The sequence below is a fragment of the Martes martes genome, assembly GCF_963455335.1.
Source record: "Martes martes genome assembly, chromosome: 5".
Classification (NCBI taxonomy): Eukaryota; Metazoa; Chordata; class Mammalia; order Carnivora; family Mustelidae; genus Martes; species Martes martes.
Window position 1 is genome coordinate 150,397,426 of NC_137892.1, and position 26,718 is coordinate 150,424,143.

Consider the following 26,718-nt stretch of genomic DNA (forward strand, 5'->3'; position numbering starts at 1 on the left):
CATTGCCAAGGCATCCACTTCAAAGAGGCATCTACTTCAAAGGGAAGTTCACTTCAAAGAGAGCTCGCTGGGATAAACACGTTGCCGGCCACAGGACTAGATGAAGATCCAGGCCTCTTCACCCTGCCTCCCGAGACGCTTTGTTTTAGACATCTTAATTGATTTTGATAACTGATCATTCGGGCCTTCCTCTCTCTCTCTTTCTCTCCATGTTTTTTAAATTCCCCCTCTAATATTTTAAACTCATGGATAGAGTGAGCCCCCCAAACCATAGGACCTATCCTTGACCCCCAAAACAACAGAACTTCAAGCCCCCCCCAACACACATTCTCTTTCTCTCTACTCTCCACCTCTCTGTGTGGACCCAAGTGAACCATGTAATCTTCGGGACATGTAAGTAATAAGTCTTTTTTCCAAAGTGTCCTGATGTTTATTGTTGAAGAGTGTCTGGCGATCATAAGAATCCTAAGTTCTGGTCCAACTACCACATTGGTTATTGGTAGGCTGAGACCAGCACCAAATAATGAAGTACTCCTTAAATATATTAGGAGTACAGAAATAGACAAAGAGAAGAGGAGAACAAATTGAGGGCACTGAAATAAAATGATTAGATATCTAAATCTATATATAAACATATGAAATTGATAGAAGACAAAGTAGCATTTTTAGCCATTGTGGAAAGGGCAATCCAAAATGTACATAGAAATGGACCAACTGTTTCTATATCTAGAGAAACTAAAATTAAAATATCTCAAATACATGCACAAAAATAAATTATACATATATTAAAGAACTACTTTTACAAGAAAAATTCTAAGTATTTTAGAGGAAAATGAATGGAACTAATTTCATATAACTGGGATAGAAAATGATTTCATATAAAAGACACAAATAGCACATTCATAAAACATTAACAAATGTGATAATGTTAAATTTATTATATTCCTGCATCAAACGATTTCTAAATAAAACTTAAAAACAGGTTCTAGCCTAGGGTAAGATAGCCATACTTACAAATGAGGAAGGATTAGTATCATGAATATATTTACAAAACAAAGTAAGCATTCCGAATAGGAAACAAAATAGTGAAAGGATACAAATAATTAACAGAAGAAAAAGAACAAAAAAGTAAGTAAACATATGAATGTGTGTTCGAAATTATTAATGATCTTACACATAAATAGAAGACAATAGCGTAAATGTTACATGCATCCCATTAGTCAAAAATAAAAACAAAATCTGGGAATGTCAATCATTCAACAACTAAGTAGTCATTGACAATGTGTCATAAGAGCCCTCACACCGTTATGTTGAGATCGTACCTTACTTACATGGTAAGCAGTGAATCTTGACCCAGTTTCATGGATTCTGGCACAAGGCTCTGTACTCCTGGTTCAGAGAGAAATGCTTCATTTTTCATGGCACAAGAAGCAGTATGAACTTTACATTTTCTCTGATTTCTCTAACCCCAAAGTCTCAGAGTGACATGGAGTGGCCCAGGTGCATGGTATGCATGCAGTGGGTTTGCTTCACAACAGAGGAACCTTCAACTAGGGAGTTCCAATATTCTGTAAGAAGCTGCAAGGAAATTAGTTTTGCCTTGGCCCTAGAGGTTGTCCTCGTATTTATATAATGGGGTGATAAATAAGCCTGCTTCTGTTCTGGAAGGAGACACTCCCGCTATCTTCTAACGCTGTCTTCTACGTTCTGAATGAGAGTCCATGCTGCATACTCTGACATGAGTAATGAAGTCCTTTGTGCCTGACCTGGGAGCCATGTATCTTCTGGCAACATCCATAAATCTGTAACAGACTAACCTGTTAGCACCTGAGTCTGGTAAAATCTCAATCCCTCTTAACACATCATCGAACTAATTCCTACTAAAAACTGTTGTAAAAAAAAACCCAATTATTTTTGTTTTATTATAACTTACTCATATACGTATGCTAAGCTTAGTACAGAGACAGATAACTCAACCCATGTTTATGTCTGCAATCATATAATATCACTAATGCCCTCACAGCAAGTCAGATCTTGGAGAACAAATGTCTCTTCACATGTTCCATCCTAGTTACATAAAAATTTCTTTGATCGGGGCCTATTTTTCAGTATTCCCTGTGACATACACTGTAAGTATATTGGTAGAAAACACCAGCCTGCAGCTAATATTCTGCTCAAAGAAACAAGAGACCTAGCAAAGCAAATATGTCCATTCAGAGAAAGCATAGCCCAAACACTGATTGCTTTGGCTGACAGCAATTTTTTTTTCCTTTTATACAGATATAAATCTCTAGTGAAATTATCTGTCCTTCCTTTTTTCCTCTACTTCATAAATATATTAATCTTAACGATTTTATAATCATTGTTAACTACCTCTTAGTGTCTCAATAAGATAACAGGTTATAGTTTCTCATGGGGGAGATTGGAGAGACAGTACTGGGACACCAGGTCGTGTTTCTTGATACGTCTAGTAATTTTTTTTGTTGTTGTTAGGTGTCACATGTAGTGTATGGATGTAGGAGTCTCACATGACAATGTGTTTCTTCAGGGATTAGTCACCATTTTCTCTGATACACAAGGAGAGAAGGGGATCATTATGTTAACCCAATCAGAATTGTGCTAAGTCAAGGTTGATTTGTAGTTTTGTTCAGATTCAATCTCTGCCCTGTTGCTAGGACATGGCACTCTAGGACTTTCAGCTGGGGGCTTGTTCGTGTACTTGGACCATAACCCTGGTCGCCAGCTTTGACTATTATCTGTCCAATACAAAGAGAGGGGGTGGAAATCTCTTCTTTGTATTCCAGGCCTTTTCCACTTAGAGTTTTAGGTTTCTGCTCAACTTTCAATGTAACTTCCAATTTAAACTTTGAATTTAACAAATGTCTTTAGGGAAAGTCAGCCGAGTGTTTAAGGCCCCTCAATTTCCAATTTGACTGCAGGCCCAGGAGACTTCAAAAAGTTTTAGTTTCTCTGTCCCCAGGTTGGAATTCCATCCTCCCGTTAGTTTCTAGTACAAACAAACGGGTTGTAATCCGCAGCCCCACGTTCACGGGCTTCCCCTCTCCGGAATCTTGCCCCATCTGGTTATCTGGCTTCAGGAGTTCCTGAATGTCCTTAAGCAGACACTTCACTGGGACGTCCAGGCTTTTCTCTTTGTTATCACTGAGAGTATTTGTCAGTCAAACACCATTTTACCTAGACCTCCATTTTATAAATGGGTGTCAAGTATTTTTATTTTTCAAATATTTTGACAAATAGTTGGCATATAAAATGGGCTCAGAAGAAAGCATGTCATTCAGTAATAACCTAATTATCACAGAGATGCTGGCTCCCTGGATGTTCACCGATAGGCTGCAGATACGTATTCCTTAAAATTGGATTGAAACGGGTTCAGAACTCCATCCTATATACTGAGTAAAACTAAGACACTTTGAAAAAATTCTGAAAGTCGTATTGGGTAACAACATTGTCACTCCGTGCCAGGTACCCCCTCAACTGATTATTTTGTATTTCTCTGGCTTTCGTTTGCTCTGTTTTTATGTCCCATGTCTGCTGCAGTCCTTCTCCCGAAGTACCATGTGCTCAAAGCACACACTAGTACCAAAAGTACGGGTGGACAGAGGACGGTGAAAAAACAGCCGAGTTTAGCAGATATCAGAAAGGAATAATAGGTGAAAGAAATTGTAGCCTAAAAATAGATTTCAAACTCATTCTTCTAAATCTTTAGGGCTAACTATGTGCAGCTAAATAAACTTGGCCAGGGAAGAGACTCAGAAAGTCACCCTCAAAGCAGAGTGATGTTGAGATTCACAAGAAGATATTTAAATACTGGCCCAAATCTGCTCATCACCCCTTATGATGTTGGAGAAATTACTGGGAATCAGACCTCGAAGATCTTCCCTAAGTGGAATCATTGGAAGGGTCACATAGGGTGAAAGACAGAGGCAGTCAGTATACATTGGGATGCATTTGCTATTAGAAAGAGAAAACCATACAGACTTTTTGAGTGGACACATGAAAACATTGCCAATTTAAAATTTCTGGTAAGATACAAAAACTCAACTAGTGCTGAAAGCTGAATTAGTAATCAGAAAGATGGAAGAAGAAGCAACACTGCCCCAGAGAACAATGCTTTTCCCATACCCTCAAGGGACATGCGAGGTGGGGCCCATGTCCTTGGGCACCTCCGGCTCTGGAGTCCTGTGGCATTTTGCTCTCTCTCCTCATTTCCGTCCTCTATCAAGCTTCAATCACTTCCCTCTCTTCACCAGAGTCTGGGGAAACCGTGACTCCATCCATACTCTGAATCATAACTGGAAAAAGTTAATGCCTTTAAGAGCAAATTGGGCAGCACCTCAGTCACCCAACACCCAGTACCCAAGAGACCTCAACCAGAGCAGATCCACTTTTTTTTTTTTTTTTAAGATTTTATTTATTTATTTGACAGAGGGAGATCACAAGTAGGCAGAGAGGCAGGCAGAGAGCGAGAGGAGGAAGCAGGCTCTCCGCTGAGCAGAGAGCCTGACGCGGGGCTCTATCCCAGGACCCTGGGATCATGACCAGAGCCGAAGGCAGAGGCTTTAACCCACTGAGCCACCCAGGCACCCCCAGATCCACTTTTTTAATGACAGATGGTTATATGATAACTGGCATCTCCGTAATGACAGCCATTGTCACACTGTGGGTTCTCTCCCCATTTAGACTGTAATATTCAGGAATACATGGGCTTTTGTCTGACTTATTTACCTGCTCTATTCCTAACTCCTACCATGATCTCTGACACAGAGGAAATTTTAAGTAAGTATCTGTTCAGAAAAATTGGAGGGAAAAGCAGCAGAGAAGAAGTTTTAGTACAGTCTGGAAATAGGTTGCCTCTATTTGAAACCTGGGTTCTCTGCGGATTATGTGTGAAACGACTGCCAAGTCCTCATTCTCAGTGTGTCTCCATTTCCTCTTTTGTAAAATGGAGATATGGAGACAATCATTACTATTTCACGCTTCGGAAGAGAGATCAAAATATAAAGTATTTGAAATTACATATGAAGGGTTACAAGTTATAAAGGGTACATTGAAGGTAACTAAAATAGAAATACATAGATGGAACCATAATATGAAATACCCAAAAAAATTACTCTCTGTAAAGGCATATTTAAGATTGATAGAATATGTGTGTATATATATATATATATATATATATATATATATATATATAATGCCAGAGAAATTCCTTAAGTTGACAGATAAGAAAATAACTTTACCAATTTCCAGACAATTAATATAAATTGTAAGGAGAATAAATGGTCCTGAAGTGCTCATTTGCAACATTACAAGCTAATAGTCTGTGGGTCTTCTTTTAGTGACATTTGAACAAAAGAACTACAATAGAATAATCCTCTTCTTATTAGGATATCACTCATATGACAATTAGGGAAGAGTATTTTAAAATGCTGAATGCCTCAGAAAAATCTAAAAAACTATCAAATGTAATAAAATTCCACGGATAAAATATTTGGAGCTACAGCAGCCACATGAAAATAAGATAAGAATAAATATCTGGGGGCGCCTGGGTGGCTCAGTGGGTTAGGCCTCTGCCTTCGGCTCAGGTCATGATCTCAGGGTCCTGGGATCGAGCCCCGCATCAGGCTCTCTGCTCAGCGGGGAACCTGCTTCCTCCTCCCTCTCTGCCTGCCTTTCTGCCTACTTGTGATCTCTGTCTGTCAAATAAATAAATAAAATCTTAAAAAAAAAAAGAATAAATATCTGAAAAGGTAGAGACAAAGTATAAAATGAACAATATATAATTACACAACAAACAGAAATAATGGTTTAAGTGTAGAGTTTAATCACATGTATGAGCAATAATGGTAATATACAAAACATGCTTCTTAAGAAATGTCTATGAAATGGTCTTTGGATATTTTATTTTTTTCCTTTGGATATTTTCAATAAGAACATACTAATTTATTGTTTTGGATTTTTTTTAAGATTTCATTTATATATTTGACAGAGAGAGAGAGATCACAAGTAGGCAGATAGGCAGGCAGAGAGAGAGGAGGAAGCAGGCTCCCTGCTGAGCAGAGAGCCCGATGCAGGTCTTGATCCCAGGACCCTGAGATCATGATCCGAGCCAAAGGCAGAGGCTTAACCCAATGAGCCACCCTGGTGCCCTTATTTCTTTATTATTTAACTCCAACCTGAGTTGAAGGCAGAGGCTTAACCCACTGAGCCATCCAGGTGCCCTTACTTATTGTTTTTAATTTAAAAATGAAGAAAAGCACCTGAAATACACACACACACACACACACACACACACACACACACACACACACGGCTTTATTTCATCGTTTGACATTGACACTGGCTTCCAGCATTCTATAGAGGACTCACACTATGTTACTATTCATCACCCTTCTTATTCTCTCTTCTTAGAAAGGATGGGCTTTTTTTTTTTTTTTTTTTCCCTCTCTAAAAGAAATTCTGTAGTCAGCTGTTAGATTAACATTGTTTTTCTCCTACCACTTAATCTGTAAATGGGTGTGCATTGACTGTGGCGTCTAAGGCCCTGAGTGATCTAAGCTGTCCAGAATGTTAGGAGTTAAAATACAAAGCTCCTGCTTATGGAGGACTTGCCATCCTATTTGGGGAAATGAGGATGTTATGAAATGTAACTTGTGACTGAAGGCAGTGACACTTGAGTTACTTTAAGGAGATCACTAAAGATTGTATTGTTCAAAAGACATAGAACATGATTTGGCCTTACAGGATAGAACCTGTTCCACCAGATAAAGTGAACCTGAGAACACTTTTCAATTAGATGAAGAATTGAGACAGCATAGAGAGGACAGAATGCAACAACAGTTAGAAGATCTAGCCAGGGAGATGTGGCAAAGCAGAGACACAGGCATTGCATTCACTACTGACAACATAATAAGTATTAAGCACTGTGCTATATTCTATGCTTGAAAATGTACCCTTTAGTTAATCCTTTACTTGCTCTAATACCAAACTGTTGTGGATAGAAAATTTCGTATTTAACCAAAATCTTTAATATTTATTTGGAAAATTAGGACCCTTACCTATTAAATACTAAAGACTTTGATTTGGAAAATAACCAAGTGAAGGATTTCTAATTTTTCTTTTGGCAACATATACAGTATGTTTAATAATGACCTTATTTATCATTAACTAACACATCAATAATAATTTTAAAATAAAAAAGTAGAGTTCAGAAGATAATATTTAAGTCACAACATTTTTAAATTACATTACTCTAAAACAACAACAAAAAAAGCAAAAAATGCTTTCTGATTAAAATGAAATTTTTCCAAAGACCACTGAATCTTTGTTAATATTTTTTCAAAGATTTGTTTATTTATTTTAAAGAGAGAGTGAGGGGACCAAGGGGAGGGACAAAGGGAGAGAGAGAATCTCAAGTAAACTCCCCACTAAGCACAGAACCAGACGCAGGTCTTAATCTCATGACCCTAAGATCATGACACTGAGATCATGACCTGAGCCAAAATCAAGAGTCCAATTTAACAGGCTCCAGGCATCCCCAACCACCTAATCTTAAAATTGCAACCAATGAACTTCATTTAGCCTCAAAAACTCCATTGTTTAATTCCAACTTCTTAACCAAACATCTGCAACCATAATGTCACAAAGTCCATGAGAATAAGTTTATACCAGGGTTCTGTGCACACAATAACTTTGTTCATTCATTTTATAATACAAAAGTGTAATCTAATCCCCAATCTAAAATTATCATTAGTCTACCAGGTAAATCGGTTCTGCTTCATGGTCTTTATGCTGCCTCTTGAGGGGCTAGGTTTTATTTGATGCAAGGAGATTTGTCAGCCTAATTCCTAGGCTTAATTCTAATTGCCAAGTGCATTTGTAAATCTTACAGATTTTACTAGGGGAAGAGATCATTTATAACTATATGTACACTTGTTTCTCTGTTTGTTTGCAGGGCTCTAAATCACATTTAATATGCCTTCCAAATTTGAAAGTCCTTATCATAATTTTATTGATAATTTGCTTTCAAGAACATCTACTACTCATATTTGCCTCTCAGTTTTCTTCTTTAGATAATGCATTTTGTACTTTTGTAGATACTCACATTCTTTAAAAATGAATGAGTCGAAATACCACATTTTTAAATGAATGAGCTGCACTGAAGCTTACCATTTTAATCATACTAAATAAAAGAATCTGTAGACTCTCATTTTCACCTTGTTGCAGCATTTTGAAGATTTTGTTTTTTCCCTCTTTTTATCACCTTGTATTATTTCTTTGCAATATTCATTTATACTTCTAAAAGTGACAGCAATATTATTTATAAGTTGTTTAATGATTTTTAGCAAAATTCTTAAAAGGCAATGCTGGAAAATAGTGTTTTTACTTGTGGCTATTTGTGAAAGGATGTCCAAGTTTACACTGACTCTAACATGAGGACTGTTTTCAATTTTGACTCTGTTAAAAAGTTAAAAAGGTGTCTTTTAGGGGAACCTGGGTGGCTCAGTTGGCTAAGTGTCTGCCTTCATCTTAGGTCATGATCTCAGGGTCCTGGAATCGAGCCCGACATCAGGCTCCCTGCTCAGCCTCTCCCTCTGCTTTGCTCTCTCTCTCTTTTTTCAAATGGATGAATAAAATCTTAAAAAAAAAAAAAAGTCCTATCTGTAAAAAATAACAACAACGACAACAAAAAGCTGTCTTTTGGGAGCCTTTTCTTTCAGATTTCACGGTCCATTAGTAGTGAAATGTGGTTATTTAGTCTGATACATACTGGGAACCACCAGAGATTTTATGTATATTTTGTACTTCTTTGGCATTATCAGTTTTGTAGTAGTCAATACTCCCATAGTTTATTTTCGTCCTTCAAATGAGAACTCGCAGCTGGTGGTGTAATGTGCTTAATTTCTCTACAGAGTATAACCATTTAACATTCTGTTTTTATCCACAGGGCTTCCAGAGACCATTTAGCAGTTTCTCCCATTCCTAAATAAAATAACAGACCCATAGTCTGAACTTAGAATATAGTTACTAATAACCCCTCACATAGCCTTAGTGGATGTGATGGCAGCTTTGTCTTGCTCGGACTTACCTGCACTCTGGTGAGGCTGAGACTTGCTGTTTTGGTTCTACTAGGGATCTCCCTTCCCTCCCAGTCGGATCATGGTCCTCCGTACTAAGACGAGGTCTGTCACACCCTATGCAATCCCACTGTCCTTCACACAAGGTAGAGACTCAAAACGGGACTTGCGAGAAGGCAAACAGTTCACATACCATCTTGATTGACCCCAAAATGGGGAGGCATGACTTGCAAGTGCAGTGACTTGTTTTAGAGGCCCTTTTGCTCTAGTTAGTAAAATATTCTGTTATTTTCATCTTCGTTATTTTAATTTTTTCTTTTTTTACATCTCTATGTATTTTTTCCCAAAATAATTGTCAGACTCCACCGTCTCTCACCTTTTTATACTCCTACTCATTGTGACAACAAAAGGAGAGCTTGCTCATATTCTTTGAGCAAAAACATAAAAGTAGAAAAAATAAAAATATGACTAGTTCTACCATTCCGTGCCTCTTTGTTTTGATTTCTGTTTGTGACCAGGGAGGCTATTCTCTGCCTGAGTGGTTGGAAGGACACAACGTCTCCTACAGGAGTCCTGTACTCCACCTGTCCTGAGGCAGGGGAAACATTCAACAACTTCATAAATAGGTTTATGTGTTGTTCACTTTTTAAAGCTGAGGATTTTTCCTTACAATTTCTTTCAGTGTTTATAAATTTAGTGACTCCAAACATAGTAACATCTACTTTGATTTATCCATTCCCTGCTAAGAATAACAGTAGCTGTTAAAGGTATGTAATCAGTAATGGGTAAAGGGTTTCTCTTTAAAAAAAAAAGTAGTTTTTTTTTTTTTTATAAACTACTCTTATATCTACCTCTATAAGTATATAAGTATTATATTATTGTGATACGTTTATGAATTATTCTGAATTTTGGGTTGGATTTCTATTTTAAAAGCTTCTTTTTTTTCATCACCTTCTCCACTGTTATTAACACTTATGCAAATTCATGTGTTATTCATGAGCAGATTTGCTGATATTCTTCAAGATTCATATTTTTGCTTCAGATGTATTTATATTCTTGTTTAAGTCTTTAATACATAGTCTTGTAGATACAGACATAATGAAAGGCAAAGAGGAATTGAGCAGTTTCAAATGTGGTTTTAAAATGTTGATAATAGATGGTAGCTTCATTGGGGGATAGATGTTTTCCTGCTGTGAGTGGAAGATGAGAGCTCAAAAGAAAATGGCAAAAGAAACTCAATAGCTACGGCCACGCATCTGATAAAGAACGGATATTAATAGGTTGATTACTAATCTCCTTTGAGAGCATGGTCTAAGTTTCTCTACACACTTGGTGGAGCCAGTTGAGATGGTCATAACTATTTTACCAACATAGATTTTTTTTTTTTTTTTAATGAATCTGAAAGCAGAAACCTTAGACATTGGATAGTGGTGTTTATCTGGGGTTTAAAGATCAGCAAGAGGGAGTGTGGCAGATGGTCAAAGGCACGACATTTCAGGGTGCAAACTAGGAATGTAATGACATATTGGATCATACATTTGTGGCTTGGCAGAAATTCAAGTGGGACCAGGAGGATGTTTACAAACTTGAACAGGCAGAGTCGGAGTCTGAAAATGGCTATTAGGGCAATTCGAGGCTAAAAGAATGGGAAGCCAGGAAGCAGGAGAGAAAGAAAGAACATTAAATAGAGAGCAGGAGGAAATAATGCTGCTAAAGTGTTACAGGATATACAAGTTCATTTTCGTTTTAATGTCTTAATACATGTCAACATAATAAGGAAACCATAACAGAAGACAAGTTCCTGCTGAATGTAGTTCAAGTCATTATTTATCAAGTACCTATTATGTGAGAGGAGCTTTACAGGAAAACAAAAGAGCATTGTTTTATGCATGGACTCCAATCATAGTTAAATTATGAATGGATCTTATGGCTGCTAGGCCAGAAAATAAATGAAAACAATATGAAGTCATGCATATTTATTTGTCTGGAAAAATTAAGTTTCTATTTCCTAGTTTTCACTTCAGACATTTTTTTAATAATCAAAAAAAAAAAAGTTTAGTTCAATTAGAGATCCACATCTGGGGAATCTTAAACACTTCTGTTGTTCTGGTGGGTTTGGAGATATTATGTTAATAGTCTGTTGGCTACGGTTGAGATACAGCGTATCTTCATACCTGCATTATCAAATAAAGAATCCTCTGAAATGGCAGGGAGTGTATAGGTGTCTAATAATTAAAGAGTTTTGAAGAACACATAGTTTTAATACTTACTAAGATATAAGGCAATTTTGGACTTTAATATAGGATCTGTTTTGCTCCAGGGAGTATTTTAAAAGCATCCCTATTTTTACTTAAATTGTTTTACAGTTTACACAAGTAGCACCAGAGATTAGAATCTTTCCGATCTCCCAAAATAATAAACAAAAAGGGCACCCTTGTGGCTCAGTTGGTTAATCATCTGACTCTAGTCATGAGCTCTGTGTCATGGGATCAAGCCCTACATTAGGCTCCGTGCTCAGAATCTGCTGGAGGTTCTCTCTCCCTCTCCTTTTCCTCCCTCCCCCTGGTCACTCTCTCTAAATAAATACATAAATGAATAATCTTTAAAAATGCTAAATAAACCAAATATTGGATACATAGTAGTAATTTCAGAAACTTTTGTCTGAATTCCAGAGCTAATATGCAACTTGCATTGTACTATCATATTCTCTAGCCTTCTGTCCCTGCAGAAACAGAGAGGTTGCAAGTGTACCTATCTATTCAACAGTATATTTTACTGTTAGTATTTTTTGTGACTTATCAATCAGTTGTAAAATCCCTGGAGTTCTTAAGAGCTCCAAAATGAATTTTATTCTTATGATCACTTGTCAAAGGACTCCAAATCTTACCTCTTTCACTATTTTTTAGTGTCCAGGAGATGCCTGGGTGGCTCAGGGGGTTAAGCCTCTGTCTTCGGCTCAGGTCATGATCTCAGGGTTCTGGGATTGAACCTCGCATGGGGCTCTCTGCTCAGCGGGGAGCCTGATCCCTCCCCCTATCTCTTTGCCTGCCTCTCTGCCTACTTGTGATCTCTGTCAAATAAATACATGAAATATTTTTTAAAAATAAAAAAAAAATAAAATAAAGTGTCCACATGAGTCAGAACTCACATATGCACAGCAGTCTCCCTCCTCCTCCTGTATGTGCCCATATCCTTTTAAGAAAAAGAAATAGACTATATATTAAAATAAAAAATGCTTTGTCATCTATTTTAAAAGAGTGAATCACATTCAAGGCTATTTCCAAATTACATTGAAGATATAGTTGATAGGAATATCAGGAATGTACTGATTATACTCAGAAAGACATGAATTGCTAAGAGAGTTTCCCAATTTTTCTGGCCAATTTCAGGGACCATTTGGTCACCTGAGTTCATATGGGACATGTAGAATTTTCACACTATTACTTCAAAGACTCTTCCCATGATATATTATTCTAATTTTTTTTTTCTCTTTCCAAAGTCTTCTAAAACACCTTTTGGGATAAAGTAGCACTTTTAAGCTAGTAGACTCAAAAGTACACACATTATTCCGGTGTAGTCTTCTCAATAAGGAGATGCATAGATATCTCATACCTTTATTGAATGATTCTAAGATTGTTTTAGTTTTTGTAGTTGTTGTTGTTTTGTTTTGTTTTACCTCCTTGTGGCCTTATTCCTGCTTTCAGAGATATATATTGCAAAATAATTGCTGTTACTCAAGATCTCTCTTATATGATGTTTTTGCCATCTAATATGCATCTTTGTTTCACATTGTTTCAGTGTAAGGTCTTTGTGCTAGCTGTTCAGTGTCTTTTTAAATCCCAACCAAATATATTTGCTTGGTTTCTAAGAGTTCTACGAGCTTCTGTCTTCATCCAAAGTATTGAGAATTAGAATTAAGAAACAAACTTAGGTACACATTATTATAGACTATCCTTATTTGGCATCAATAATTAGCACTTTTTATTCACAGATGTTCCATCCTACCATAGCTGCCCTTTATTCAGCTCATATTAATTTTTATCTACTTGGAAGTCAAGATTTTCTATAAAACTTGGAGTATACTGTTTTAATTGTACTTCAAGTTCAGAGGTTCGTTGTTGCTCTTGACAACTAATTTTTCAGTTTCAACAAGACGAATTTTGTTCTCTGTATATAACTATAAAAGTAAGTAAGATATATATGTATACATATTCAAATATATCTTCTTACCTCTTTCATTTTAGTTCAAAGTTTCCTTGTTCAAGTTCAGTGAGCTTTCAGTCAAGTACATTTTTTGCAGTTCCGGTTAGGTACACAATATCCCTTTTCAGGAGCTCATTATTCTGCTCAGCTAAATCTTTCTGGGTAGGAAGCTCTTTGCTTCATGAATCCTCTTTTCCTTTCAAAAGTCAAAACTTCACCTGGAAAAAAAAAAAAAAAAAAGAAAGAATATTTTTATGTTTCTGTGTCTGAGAGCTTTCTAGTTAAGAACTTAAGGTGTACTAGAAATATTTCCTGGCTTTCTCTTTGTTTCTGATTGCATTTCAAATAATTATTCTGAAACAGAGTATGCTTCCAAATTAAGGATATAAAGTGAACATTAGGTGAGAGCCATAAAAGGGACTCCATACCTACCATGGCATGTTAGGTCATTCTACACATTATTAATTATGTTTATTGAAATCAAGGGCCACCGCCTTACATCTCTTCTTCAGAGGCCGGCAGTGAGATTCTCAAACATGTTTGTGCCTGTGAACACTTAGTTCATACCTTTGCCTTAGACTAGAGAGTTGTACATATAGGCAAGTTTATATTAATCATGATGCAGCATCCTATAGCCAAGAAATGTGCTTCCTCAAAGCTCGGGTTTCTGGGAGAGTGCTTGTGACTGGATGGTTATATAACACCCATGATGAATTTATGCTATTTTTCTTTCCCTATTTTCAACTTGCTTCAGAATAGACAATTGATGGGGTGCCTGGGTGGCTCCGTGGGTTAAGCCTCTGCCTTCAGCTCAGGTCATGATCTCAGGGTCCTGGAATCGAGACCCGCATCACGCCCTCTGCTCAGCAGGGAGCCTGCTTCCCCCTCTCTCTCTGCCTGCCTCTCTGCCTACTTGTGATCTCTCTCTGTGTCGAATAAATAAATAAAATCTTAAAAAAAAAAGAATACACAGTTGATACACTATTTTTTTTCCTTTTCTACTGGATAAGAAAACCTTTTGCAATTTCTCATTAGGCTATTTATGCTCTATAACAAACCTTCAATTATATGTATATGCATATGTATATAGTCATATGTGTATGTGTGTATATGATTATAATACATATATATAATTCATGTGTTTTATTACCTGTATTATATTGAATATTTGAAAAGTTTATCTTTCTATTGCATTAATTTGGCCATGTAAAATCAAGAAAGCATAGCTGTAAGTTATTGTATCATGACTATCTTAAACATACTCATATGTAACCGAATTCCAATTTTCAGAATAAAACAATTGACGACATAAAAGAATTCCTAAATGTAATTGTGTAATGATTCACTTACTTTTTAGTGAAAGGTAATTAACTCACAGGTGTTGCTTCAGGTTAGGTTCTCCAGATGCAAACTCTGAACTGGAATTTAGAGGGCAGGTTGTTTACGGGAGTGTGCCCCTGGGATCAACATCTGTGGGCAATGAGAGGAGAAAGGTCGAGCAGAATGAGAAATTGAATGGCTATGCAAATTTAATGCCTCACCCCTGACCCAAGAGTAAAGCTGTGGAACTAAACCTGCCATTTACTATGTCTACATTCAGTAGAAATGTCTAGACCTTTATAACCTTGGAGCGATGAGTCACTAAGGAACTGCTGCTCCAGAAGAATGCAACATAGGGCCAGGTGGTAATCTACAGCTAGGTTAACTAGTTATTCCATGCTGGGAATCCGCACAGCACCTCCAAGTATATACCAGAAGGGTCTTTTGGCCCACAGGCTTGCTGGAATGAGGAATAACAATACTAAGATTACCATATACTATGTGCACTTGAGAACATCAGTATAATGTTAATGAGTAAAAAGGCAGTATGACATTGTGGTTTTGAGCAGGGTTCTGGAATGTATTGAGGTTGTATCCTGATTATTCACCAGCTCTTTGATTTTGGGCAATTTATCCTCTGGGTTTTAGGTTATTTATTTTTTTAAATTATTATTTATAGTAAAAATGATTTTTCTTAAAAATTTAGAAATGTAACATCTTCTCCCTTATAAGGTTTTGTGGATAGATCAAAATCTTTAATCCACAGATTGATCATGCAAGCATTTAATGTAATATATAGTATATTAAAAGTACATAAAACCAGAATTAACTATTTTATTCATCATGAACTTTCCATGTTGCACCTACTGTAACAAGAGCGATTCAAATCACAAGTCTGAAAAAGTTTGTCAATTGATCTGATCTCTGTAATTTATCATCTATACCAGTGGCCCCCTTTTTTGTACATTAACATGCCGGAGTAGTTTGCTAATAATAGAAATGTCTGTTCCAATTGCTTACCTCGAGTCACGATGTTTGGGAGGGGGACCACTGTCTCTTCTCAAAGTTTAGGACCCATTGGCTTGAAGCCATCTGGCGTCTTTTAAATCTTTTTGCTATTATGTCCATGTCCGAAATGTTGACTGCTTGTTCACTCCTCTGTCTTCTACTCGTCCCCTTCTCTTTTAGTTTGGGCTCAATTAATTTTTCCAAGTCAGTATCTCAGTTTAAGAACATTTATTAGTCACACTTTAAGGATTGCCCCTTCATGTTCCTGTGTCCATTTCATAAACTAAAATGAAAAAAAGAAAAAATCACAGATACCCATTTTATCCATTAAAGGAAATGTGAATCTTGAATGGCGGCTTTACTAAGTACATTTTGTTTTGCTTATGTCTGTCATAGATAACACAGCCAGCATTCTGACAAGGCGGAGGAGATTTAGTCGAACTATTCAGGATGTGTATTATCTCCCCATTATGATCTCTGATGGTGGAATCCCCTCTCTCAGCAGCAGCAGCACCCTCACCGTCAGGGTTTGTGCATGCGAGAGAGATGGGCGAGTGCGGACCTGCCATGCAGAAGCGTTCCTGTCCTCGGCTGGCTTGAGTACAGGGGCCTTAATCGCTATTCTGCTGTGTGTTGTCATTCTCCTAGGTAAGTCCTCCAGCCTCCTGGCATTGTATGATGACGATTCGGAATGTACCCTACAATAGCCAACAGTGCATTAGAAAAAAGAGAGAAAGAAAGTCGTTTTGACAGAACCCAAGAATTTGGACCTCAAAATATAACTGCACAGACTTTCTCTCGTTTAGCTTTCTCAATACCATAGCCGATCTAGAAATAATTTGATTCAAATGGGATGAAAGAGTTGAAATATCAGAAGAAAAGATAAACTGTAAGAGAAATATAGGGGAAGGATCCATTTTAAAAATAATTCATATTAAAAATTCTAAATACCATACTAAAAAGGCTCTTATAATAGATTTCAAAGAACATAACTGATACCATTCTAAAATGAATCTAAACACCAAATAAAAAATAGATTTCTTGCAGAAATTTCTATTAGTCAAAAATATTACTTAATCATCAATGTTAGCTGAATTTTAAAGTGCTAAGTCTAAATAATTTTGGCCTTAAAGATGTTAAATTTTATTGTTTAATAGGATTTTTACTTGAGATTTGCATTATATTTCATTTTAATAAAAGGATGCTTTCTCTAATTATGGATTATCATTTTCATAGTCTAAGTTATCATGACTACATTTGAAGCTATTACTATAAACTCTTTAAAACTGCTATTTCAGCAAGACCACAAATCCAGATTGTTCTATAACAAGAGAAGCAGATGTAAGGAATCTTTCTGTTTCATTGTTGGAAGTGGGTACATACTTACTTACCCAGCATGTTCTCTCTATTCTTTGACACTTTCTCTTAGCAACCTTCTCTTTTACTCATTTCTCAGTACTGTTCACACATGGAGGGAACATATAAAAACAACAATATGCTTTGTTGAGAAAGACTTTTTTTTTTTTTTTTTTTTTTTTTTGGCAGGTAAAGACAAAAGGCCAGTACAGTAGTGCAGAGGAAGGTAGAATGAGGCTAAGAAGTGGGATGGATATTTAAGCAACGTTAGGACAGTTTGGGGCTTCATTGAGCATGGTAGATGTTGGGCTTCATTCTAGAGTATAAAGAGACATTTAAAGCACGAAAGTCCATCATAAGATGTGTATTTTGAAAAAAAGGTGACTATAAATGAAGTAGAGAACAAGTTCCACAATGGAGACAGAGCATGCAGACAATGCAATTAGGACAGCAGTCTCTCTCAGCATAGTTTGGACTAGCAGAGTGAGAACAGAGGTGAAGAGTGGATAATATCAAGATGTCTTAGGTGAAATCAAAAGTGATCTTGGATAATATGATGCAGATGCCCGGCTGAAAAATTTTTATCAAAATTTTAACAAAATATTTACTGGTAGTCCCTGAGATTCCATTTGAAAACTACAGCACTGATAATTTTATGTCAATGAACAAATACCTAATGTTTATGACATGGTGACTCTTTCTTGGAACAAGTTTCCAAGGGCTAAAAAAAAAGAAAAAAAAAAGCTGAAATTAAAAAAAAAATGATCTTGGATAAATTAGATATTGTCTGAGTTAGCACAAGATCAAAGAAGACTTTCCATCTCTTGCTGAATGTGGACCCTGTTCCTCACTGAGCTAGGGGCACCAGAGGAGCACTTTGTTGAGATAAGAAACTAGAATGAGCTGTGATGAGTTCCAGCATGGTCACCATGTCAAGAAGGATGCGATGGCAGGACAGAGTGAAGGGGATGTCAGAGAAGAAAGAGGAATTAAAGTACCAGGGGTGTCTGGGTGGCTCAGTAGGTTAAGCATCTGCCTTCGGCTCATGTCATGATCCCAGGATCAAGCCCTACACTGGGTTCCCTGATCAGTTGGGAGTTTGCTTATTCCTCTCCCTCTCCTTCACATCCCTCCCCCACCCATACATATGCTCGCTCTCTCTCTCTCTCTCAAATAAATAAATAATTTAAAAATAAATAAAAAACAAATATACCAATTGCACTCAGCAAAGTGGAGCATGGAGGTTCAGTGCCCCCCCACCGGAAGTATTTCACTGCGGCATAGTCTTATAGTAGATACAAGTTGAAGGAAACCAGGAAAATTCAGCTTTCTAAATTTTATTTCTTTATGTATTAATTGGTTGCAACTGTTATTTGCTTTAGACATTTATGCATTACTTTTTTTCTGTTTGAAAGTCAAAACAAAAGCTCACAAACAAAACAAAAATGGAAAGTAAGATAAAATAAAATAAAGCAAGTATAAATATTGATCCCTCCAGGGTTCCTATCCTAAACCACAAAGAATAGAACCCTGTGACTTTAGTGTAAGGTCTACCAAAGTCCTGATTTTGAAAGAGAGTTCATGTGGGGGAGTCACTTATCTTTGCCTTTTGTTTTCATCTAGCACCATCAAACCATCTTTGTATACTAAGGTAAAGGCTTAAAAAGTTAATTAAAAATGTTAATATACAGGTATATCTAAGGTATATTATGTAAAATAACATTTTATTATTGCATGAAATAATACTTCCCATTAATAGATTTTATAAAAATGTCATTTCAAAAATAAATAAATACATAAAAATGTCATTTCTCCTTTGGGGTAAACAAGAGAGTATTCTAAATTTTATGCTCCCCCAGAGGACTAATGAAACAGAGGTGCCATTGAATATGTTTACTCCTTCAATTTTTATTGAAACTCAAGTGTATTTTTACAGTTTTATCCAAAGCTTGCAGAATTATTTCGTTACTTCAGGTTTAAACAACCTTATTTATAGTGTAATTTTTACTCTTCATGACAGTTGTAAGGATCTTTATTTTTATTCAGAAGATACTTAGCCAGTAGACTCAGAATGTCATCATTTGTAATTTTAAAATAATGTTTGTTACTGTGCAAGCTCATAATTTCCAAGGAAAATATCAGCAACATCAAAGGTAGCAAAACTTTATTTTAGAACTTTTTGTAATTCTGAAATAACATTAAAAACTAACAGCTAAACAAATTGTGAAGTGAATATTTTAATATTGAAAAATGTTCTGATTATCAGCTATTTGTGGAAATGACTTATATGAACCCAGCCCTGGTTTTGCCACTAATTAACTGTATGATCTCAGGCGACCCCTACAGTCTCTTGTTTCTGTTTACAACTCTATAAAAATAAAGTATCAACTAGTAAAGAACCTTAGAGTCATCTATAAAATTTTGTGGTGCTTATTTATGTTTTCTTATAGATTCCATGCATGTGTGTATATCGATTATCTGAAATTGGTGTTTGAAAATAAGTTGGCCTCACTTTGAATGGTACATGTGCACATCGTGAGTCAGGTTATGATTTGTTAGAATTACCTTTTTAAGACCCTTTCTTGATGGGATGTAGGGGAGAGATTTCGGGTGAGCCTTCATGATGTCATCGGAATTTGGTGCTAGAGGAGGGATAACTAGAGTTCTCTTTCCCTTCCAGGGATCTGACATTTCTTTCCCAACCTCCAACCCATCCCTTGTAAGATGGTCCAGAGCAAACAGATATCACAGCTTAGCACAATAAACCATTGAGTCAGTCTCTGAATCAGGCCTCTGTCACCTGCCCTTCAGTCCACACACCATATATAAGCAGGTGACTTAGATGGGTGCACCACCTGGATTGTTCCTACTCTTGGATATAAATTTCCTGATCAGTGAGGATCAGGGTAAATTTAATGTGAGGAGTGTGAAGGACTGGGAACAAAGGTGGAATCAATGTGGAGACATGTGCCATCCTGCTTGTCAGCTGAGCTGTCTGACATGACTGCATGAGCTCCCCTTGGTCTGCAAAAATAAGTTCCAGTGAGAAGTGCCATTAACTGGTACGACCAGTAGCACAGCAGGATCTAGTAAAAGTAATCTCCCTGACTTGGGCCACCTCATTTCTGCCAAACTTGGTATCAACATAAGATGGTATAAAAAAGAATGAGGTGATATTTATGGGTTAAAAAAAAAAATTCTACTATGGAAAGTATTTTGGGGAAATATGTTGGGAGTCAATATGTAATGTATTCAAATACAAGCTGTATGACAGTTCATGTTATGAAAATGCAAAACCCGTTAGAAGTCCGAACACTGTGGGTGCCTGGGTGGCTCAGTGGGTTAAGCCTCTGCCTTCGGCTCGGGTCGTGATCCCGGGGTCTTTGGATCGAGCCCCGCATTGGGCTCTCTGCTTGGCAGGGAGCCTGCTTCCTCCTCTCTCTCTGCCTGCCTCTCTGCCTACTTATGATCTCTGTCTGTCAAATAAATAAATAAAATCTTAAAAAAAAAAAAAAAGAAGTCCGAACACTGTGGAATCATGGATAAATAAATTAATAAATGAGTGGAATGATATGAGAAAGGAAATACAAAAATGTTTCCCTAAATTTGAATTTGTTCATGAATAAAATAAATGAATAAAACTCAGTAAATTCATTTTAAGTTTCTTAAATAAAGAGAATAAAATGAATTTAAAATCCTAACCGAACTCAAAGAGAAGAAAAAGAAATATACTAACCAAGAATAAAATAGTCATTAGAATAAAATCCTCCCCAAACACTATAGTCTAATATTTCAATCCAGATTATATACAATTTCAAAATACTGAAAATCTTATATAATTTTGAACAAAGGGGTAAGCACTCTATCTCATTTATTTTATAATGCCATGGCTCTGTCAAGTTATCTCTTATGCAGATAACCCACTTTAAGAGAGGTACCTTGTTTCACATGTATGGGTTATGTGAAACAAGGTGAGGGGGAGGGAAGTCATTTGAAAATACTCATTTGGCTGCCATTTTTATTTTTTTTTTTATTTATTTTTTTTTTTTATATATTTTTTTTTAAAGATTTTATTTATTTATTTGTCAGAGAGAGTGAGCACAGGCAGACAGAGGCAGGCAGAGGCAGAGGGAGAAGCAGGTTCCCTGCTGAGCAAGGAGCCCGATGTGGGACTCGATCCCAGGACCCTGGGATCATGACCCGAGCCGAAGGCAGCCGCTTAACCAACTGAGCCACCCAGGCGTCCCTGGCTGCCATTTTTAAAAAGAGCTTAACTCTCAAAACTACGTATGTAATTGTTATCTTCATTCTCTAAAACATATTTGATTTGGGGTTTTTTTTGGGCAAACATTTAGTTTGGCTTTCAAACATTAAAAATTATCATCAAGCAAAATTAGGTGTTTGATATTATTAGTGACCATAAGGTGACTTAAAACTATATTTAAAAATTATTTTCCTAGTGAGGTTATATCACATCATCACTCTACAGAGATTATTCTTTTGTTAGTGCACATAAGAATTATTGACAGAGTATGTACTGTGTACGATTTGCTCCAGAAACATTGACTGAACAAAAATGAATATAAAGCAATTCACTGGAAACACACCTTATTATCAGTGCTTCCACATTCTTCTCTGAGTTTCTCTAAAATTATCTTTGACTAGAGGGACCACATGTCCATATTTGCCCTGCTGTCCTAGAGTAATTATAAATGAAATCCCTGTTTACTCTTAAAAATGTCCAGATTATATGGTTAATTATATGCTGATATACTAAATAGATATGGAATAAATCTAGAAATCATTGGTCACTGGCAAATGACTGTCCATGCTTAGGAAAGAGATAGTGTGAGACCTCAAAGTTCAAATTTAAGTACTATCTATATTTTGAATCAAAATATATCAGGAATATTTTTTTAATTTGGGAAAATAAGTAAATATGAGCTATCATAATAATAATTCCAGCTTTATCCTCTGTATTTCTTTAGGCAAATAGGGCACTGATATTGGTGAAAGATGCAAATTACCTCCATACTTTAATAATAATATTGATCACATTCTCCCTGCTATGAGTGCACAGAAACTTCCTTGAAATCAACAATCATTTTAACATTAAAAAAATAACTTGGTTTATTGACAAAAGTAAGACACTTTATTAAAAATTTTGTTTGTGTAAATAGATGCTTTTATTTAGAACAACCTCCTTAATCATAAAGATGAGCAGAAATATATAATGGGTGATAAATCAAAGCCTCTGAATGGAATGAAATGAGTTATTGGGGATGCTACTTGGGACATTGAATTAGAATGCCCTAAGCTCGTTTTACACTGAAATAAATAGTAAGGTATCGGGGCACCTGGGTGGCTCAGTCGGTTAAGGGTCCACCATTGATTTCTGTTCAGATCATGATCTCAGCGTCCTGGGATCAAACCCTGTGTCAAGCTCCATGCTCAGCAGGCAGTCTGCTTGGGGTTCTCTGTCCCTTGCCTCTGCCCTTCCCCCAGTCTTTATCTCTCTCTCTCTCTCTCTCAAAATAAGTAAGTAAATCTTTGAATAGTAAGGTATTAGATACATTTTGCTACAATCAGCAAAAGTATCAAAATAAGGTACTATATTAGATAATGCTTTCAAAGTATAAGTAGCAGGTTTGAGAAACTATTTTTAAATAGCATAATATTGGGGGGTCCCTGGCTGGCTCAGTGAGTAGAGCATGTGATTCTTGATCTCGCGGTTACAAATCAGAGCCCCACGTTGGGTATAGAGATTATTTATGAATAAAAAGCTTAGATAATAAATAAACAAACAAACAACATAATATTGGTGAAGCAGGGCCACATATGGCATCTGCATTTCATTTCAGCTTTCTATAATCACTCCAGACACAGCGACTCACTGTTTCCATATGTCTACCAGAATCTCCTTCATTCAATTCTGCCATTACTGAGTCCTTTTATTCCATACACTTCCAGATGATTTTCTGGCCCTTTCTACAGATGGTTTGTCTTTTTATATTTTTTTTTTCTTCATTCCCATAGGTGTTCACTTGCCCTTTCTCTGCAAAATTAGATTTTCCAGTTCATTGTGACAATCTCTCTCCATGTATAGTAAATTCTCTGATATCTGTCCTTTGCAATTCTGGGTTGAAAATTTCCTTTTCCACTTTCTATTGTCATCTTCGAAGTCCATATACACTGTGATATCTAGTTTAAAAACAGGCAAGGCTCATTTATTATAACATTTAAGGATATGCATAAAATGTATTGAATTATAAGGAGAAACAAGGAAACAATAATAATAAAGTAAGAGAAGTTACTTTTTAGAAGTATGAGATAAAAGGTCAATTTCTAGGGAACCAGGTATGTTCTTTATCAGAGGATAGCTAACCTGGTATTTGTCTGCTTTACAAGTATTTGTTAAAGATATGTATCAGTAAAGTTGCCAGATAAAATACAGTAAACAGAAATAAATAGATAAAATACAATATAGAAACACCAATTTCAGATAAAAATACATGTCTGTAGGTGTATATTTGTATGTGTGTGTGTATAGCATAAGTATGTTACATGCTGTATATATATAAACTGTTTCTATATATGCATATTTATCTATGTTATACATATATATACACATTATACACACACACATATACATGCCTTTCGAGTGTACATCTTTGATTATATTATAAAGAATCTTTAAAATATCAATGCCCCTAATAACTGTTATCATAAAACCTAGATTTCAGCTGACCAAGAACATTCTGTAGAGCTGAAGAATACTGAGCCTAATAGCACAAAGTAGAAGTAAGGTAATTCTATTTAGTAATGGCTTAGTATCATCAAATAGAAAGATTTGAAAATACTGAGAAACAGCCAAAGCAAACTGCCCAAGATCCATTTACATCATTTCATCTAATAGTTGTGACATTACTGGTAATAATCCACATGCCCAACTCAGTTCCTTGTTCCATATTTTTTAAATAACAAAATGGAATATGATAACGGAAGTGTCATCACCTTTGGTGTGAGAAGTCATAGGTTACAGACTAAGTTCCTCTATCTGCTATTTGTGTGATATTAGAGTTGGGTCTTAGTTATTCATGGAATTTCTCTTGAGCCTCAGTTTCCTTGAGGAAACCCATACTTTGCTGTGAGGATTAAATCAAGGTGTTATGTAAAAAACATTTGGTAATCTGAAAAAGTCATCTGAAACGTAAGCACAAATAAAATAACGTCTTGTGCAGCTTGAGAGATATATGCAATTATTAATGCCTGATAGTATAATTCTAAAAAATACTGAGCAAAAGGGATCAACCATGTAAAATATTCCTGCTTTGGTTTCCTACAAAGCATCAAAAGGAAAGGGTTTAAAGTAGGGGCTCCTTCCTATTTGACAGAAACTTATAATGTCCTCCCTTTAGTGTATCTGTCTAGAATCTATACATAGACCAACACCCACCGTTATTCTCCCAGGCAAAATTCCGTTGTGCTCATCCCTCATCTGTTTCCCTCAGTGTGAAGACTGGAAGACAGACCATGGTGAACCAGGAATCCTGAAAGCATAAGCCTGACAAATGAAAATACTGTGTTTTTCTAGAAAAGACCAGTGATTCCCAAGGCCTTGTAGAGAAATCATTTTCACATTCCTTGAGATTTAAAACAAACAAACAAACAAACAAAAAAGCAGAAAAAAAACCAAGAAAACAAAACAAAAAAAGAAACCTCTTCAACCTCTTCAACAGTGTTACAGCGCAAGCCTAAATAGAATGTAGTTGCTGATGTCAAATCTCCAAGAACTTCCATCCTTTTTTCTAACTCTCCATCCTCTTTACCATTTTTTTCTTTCAGCAATTGTAGTACTTTTTATCACCCTGAGACGCAGCAAAAAAGAGCCGCTGATCATCTCTGAGGAGGACGTGAGGGAGAATGTGGTCACCTACGATGACGAGGGTGGCGGAGAGGAAGACACCGAGGCCTTTGACATCACAGCCTTGAGGAATCCATCTGCCGCTGAGGAGCTCAAGTATCGGAGAGATATCAGACCCGAAGTGAAACTCACCCCCAGACACCAGACATTGTCCACCCTGGAAAGTATAGATGTTCAGGAATTTATCAAGCAAAAACTGGCAGAAGCCGACCTAGACCCCAGCGTCCCCCCTTATGACTCTCTTCAGACTTACGCTTACGAAGGTCAGAGATCAGAGACCGGATCCATCAGCTCACTAGATTCAGCAACCACACAGTCAGACCAGGATTATCACTACCTTGGAGACTGGGGACCTGAATTTAAAAAGTTAGCTGAACTCTATGGAGAAATAGAATCTGAAAGAACAACTTAGGGGGTTAATTCTTGCAATCTTGTAGAATTTGCTTCCTGAGCAAGTGGAGATACAACCTCAACGATGACAAGGAAGAAACGTGGAGACAGTACTTGGAACTGAGCAAGCTGTACACAGCTACTGTAGAAACAAGTGCCCTTTCCATGATCGAAACTGGGTTATTTAATCAGAAGACAGTCAAATTAAAAAAAAAAAAATACAGAGAAAAAGCTATTGTTCCTTGTGTATATTTTCAATTGCTCAATAAAGTCTGTGGTACTGTTTAATTAAGAATACCTGAATTAAGCCAAACAATGATATTTGTTTCAATATTTTGTGATTTATTTTCAAAAATCAAAACTAAACAGAGAGATTCAAAATCACTTATGACTAGGGGTGGTACACCACAAAATGAAGCTTATGCAGGTAATCGGGACCTCTTTTTCCACTTCTGTGGACTCTTGAGACCCATACTCTGTTACTATGACAGATCTTATTAGCGTTGTCTTGTGTTCAACTGACATGAGGTATATCCAGTTTACCAGGTCACTCCATCATGGACTTGTATGTACCATTTTCTTTTGCCCTCCCCACTTCTTTTCTCCATACAAAATTGATGGAGCATGGGGATTTGCTGCTTGCACTATAATGTATGCAACTTCTGTGCACCTGTTGTGCACCGCTCTGAAGCACGGAGACGACTGTCTCTGTCCTGCCTGCCCTCCTTTCTTTTAACAGAAGACACACCCCCTGCCTTTTTTTAATGAATAGAATGAATGGTTTAAGTAAGATATACTCAGATAATCTTCTATGTCAGGGAAAGATTTAATTTAAAATATAGTCACAAACCTTATCCTGTATAAAACGTTGGAAAACTCAATGATTCGTTCCATTCCATTTGTTTTAAGACATTTACATCGGCCGTTTTGATCATGCCAATACCTAAAATTAGTTGTTGGGCATTTTGCTGGTTGGTTTATACTTCAGTCTAATTTGCTTATTTATATAACATGAGTGGTCATTGAAAATATGTACCTCACATGATAACAATGTAATCTGAAAAGATGATACTCCAATTTACATAAATCTTGTAGACCTTGGATTGACTTACCTTTATTCCTTACATAGGTTCAGATTGTCCCATCTCACTGACTGCTTAGCCTTTATCTGTTTGGGATCTACAGGAAAAATACATAAAACTGAAACAAAAAAAAAATAGGAGATTCACCCTTATTATACTTGGAAACGTGCCTCAAAGTCTCTGAGCTTCAGGGTCCCAAACCACAAAATAGAGATGGTAAAGACTTCCCTCTTGTCTCACAGGTTGTGTGAGGATCAAGAAGCATCTGTAAAAGTGCTTTGCCAACTGCAAGTGTTCTGTCATGTAAAGGCTTGCAGACACTAATTTTCTAATTCTGTTA

The 26,718-nt window shown here is 36.5% G+C and overlaps 1 protein-coding gene across 1 annotated transcript in view; it reads left to right on the forward strand.

Annotated features, from left to right (window-relative positions):
• The window catches only part of CDH18 (cadherin 18), a gene marked incomplete at both ends in the record, with an annotated part of 317,410 nt that extends 292,092 nt beyond the window's left edge, over positions 1-25,318 (forward strand). Inside the window, 2 exons of the mRNA XM_080804279.1 lie at positions 16,023-16,274; positions 24,828-25,318. Of these exons, the coding sequence (XP_080660405.1) occupies positions 16,023-16,274; positions 24,828-25,318 (743 nt within the window). The remainder of the gene's footprint in view (positions 1-16,022; positions 16,275-24,827) is intronic.
• Between the last annotated feature and the right edge of the window lie 1,400 nt (positions 25,319-26,718).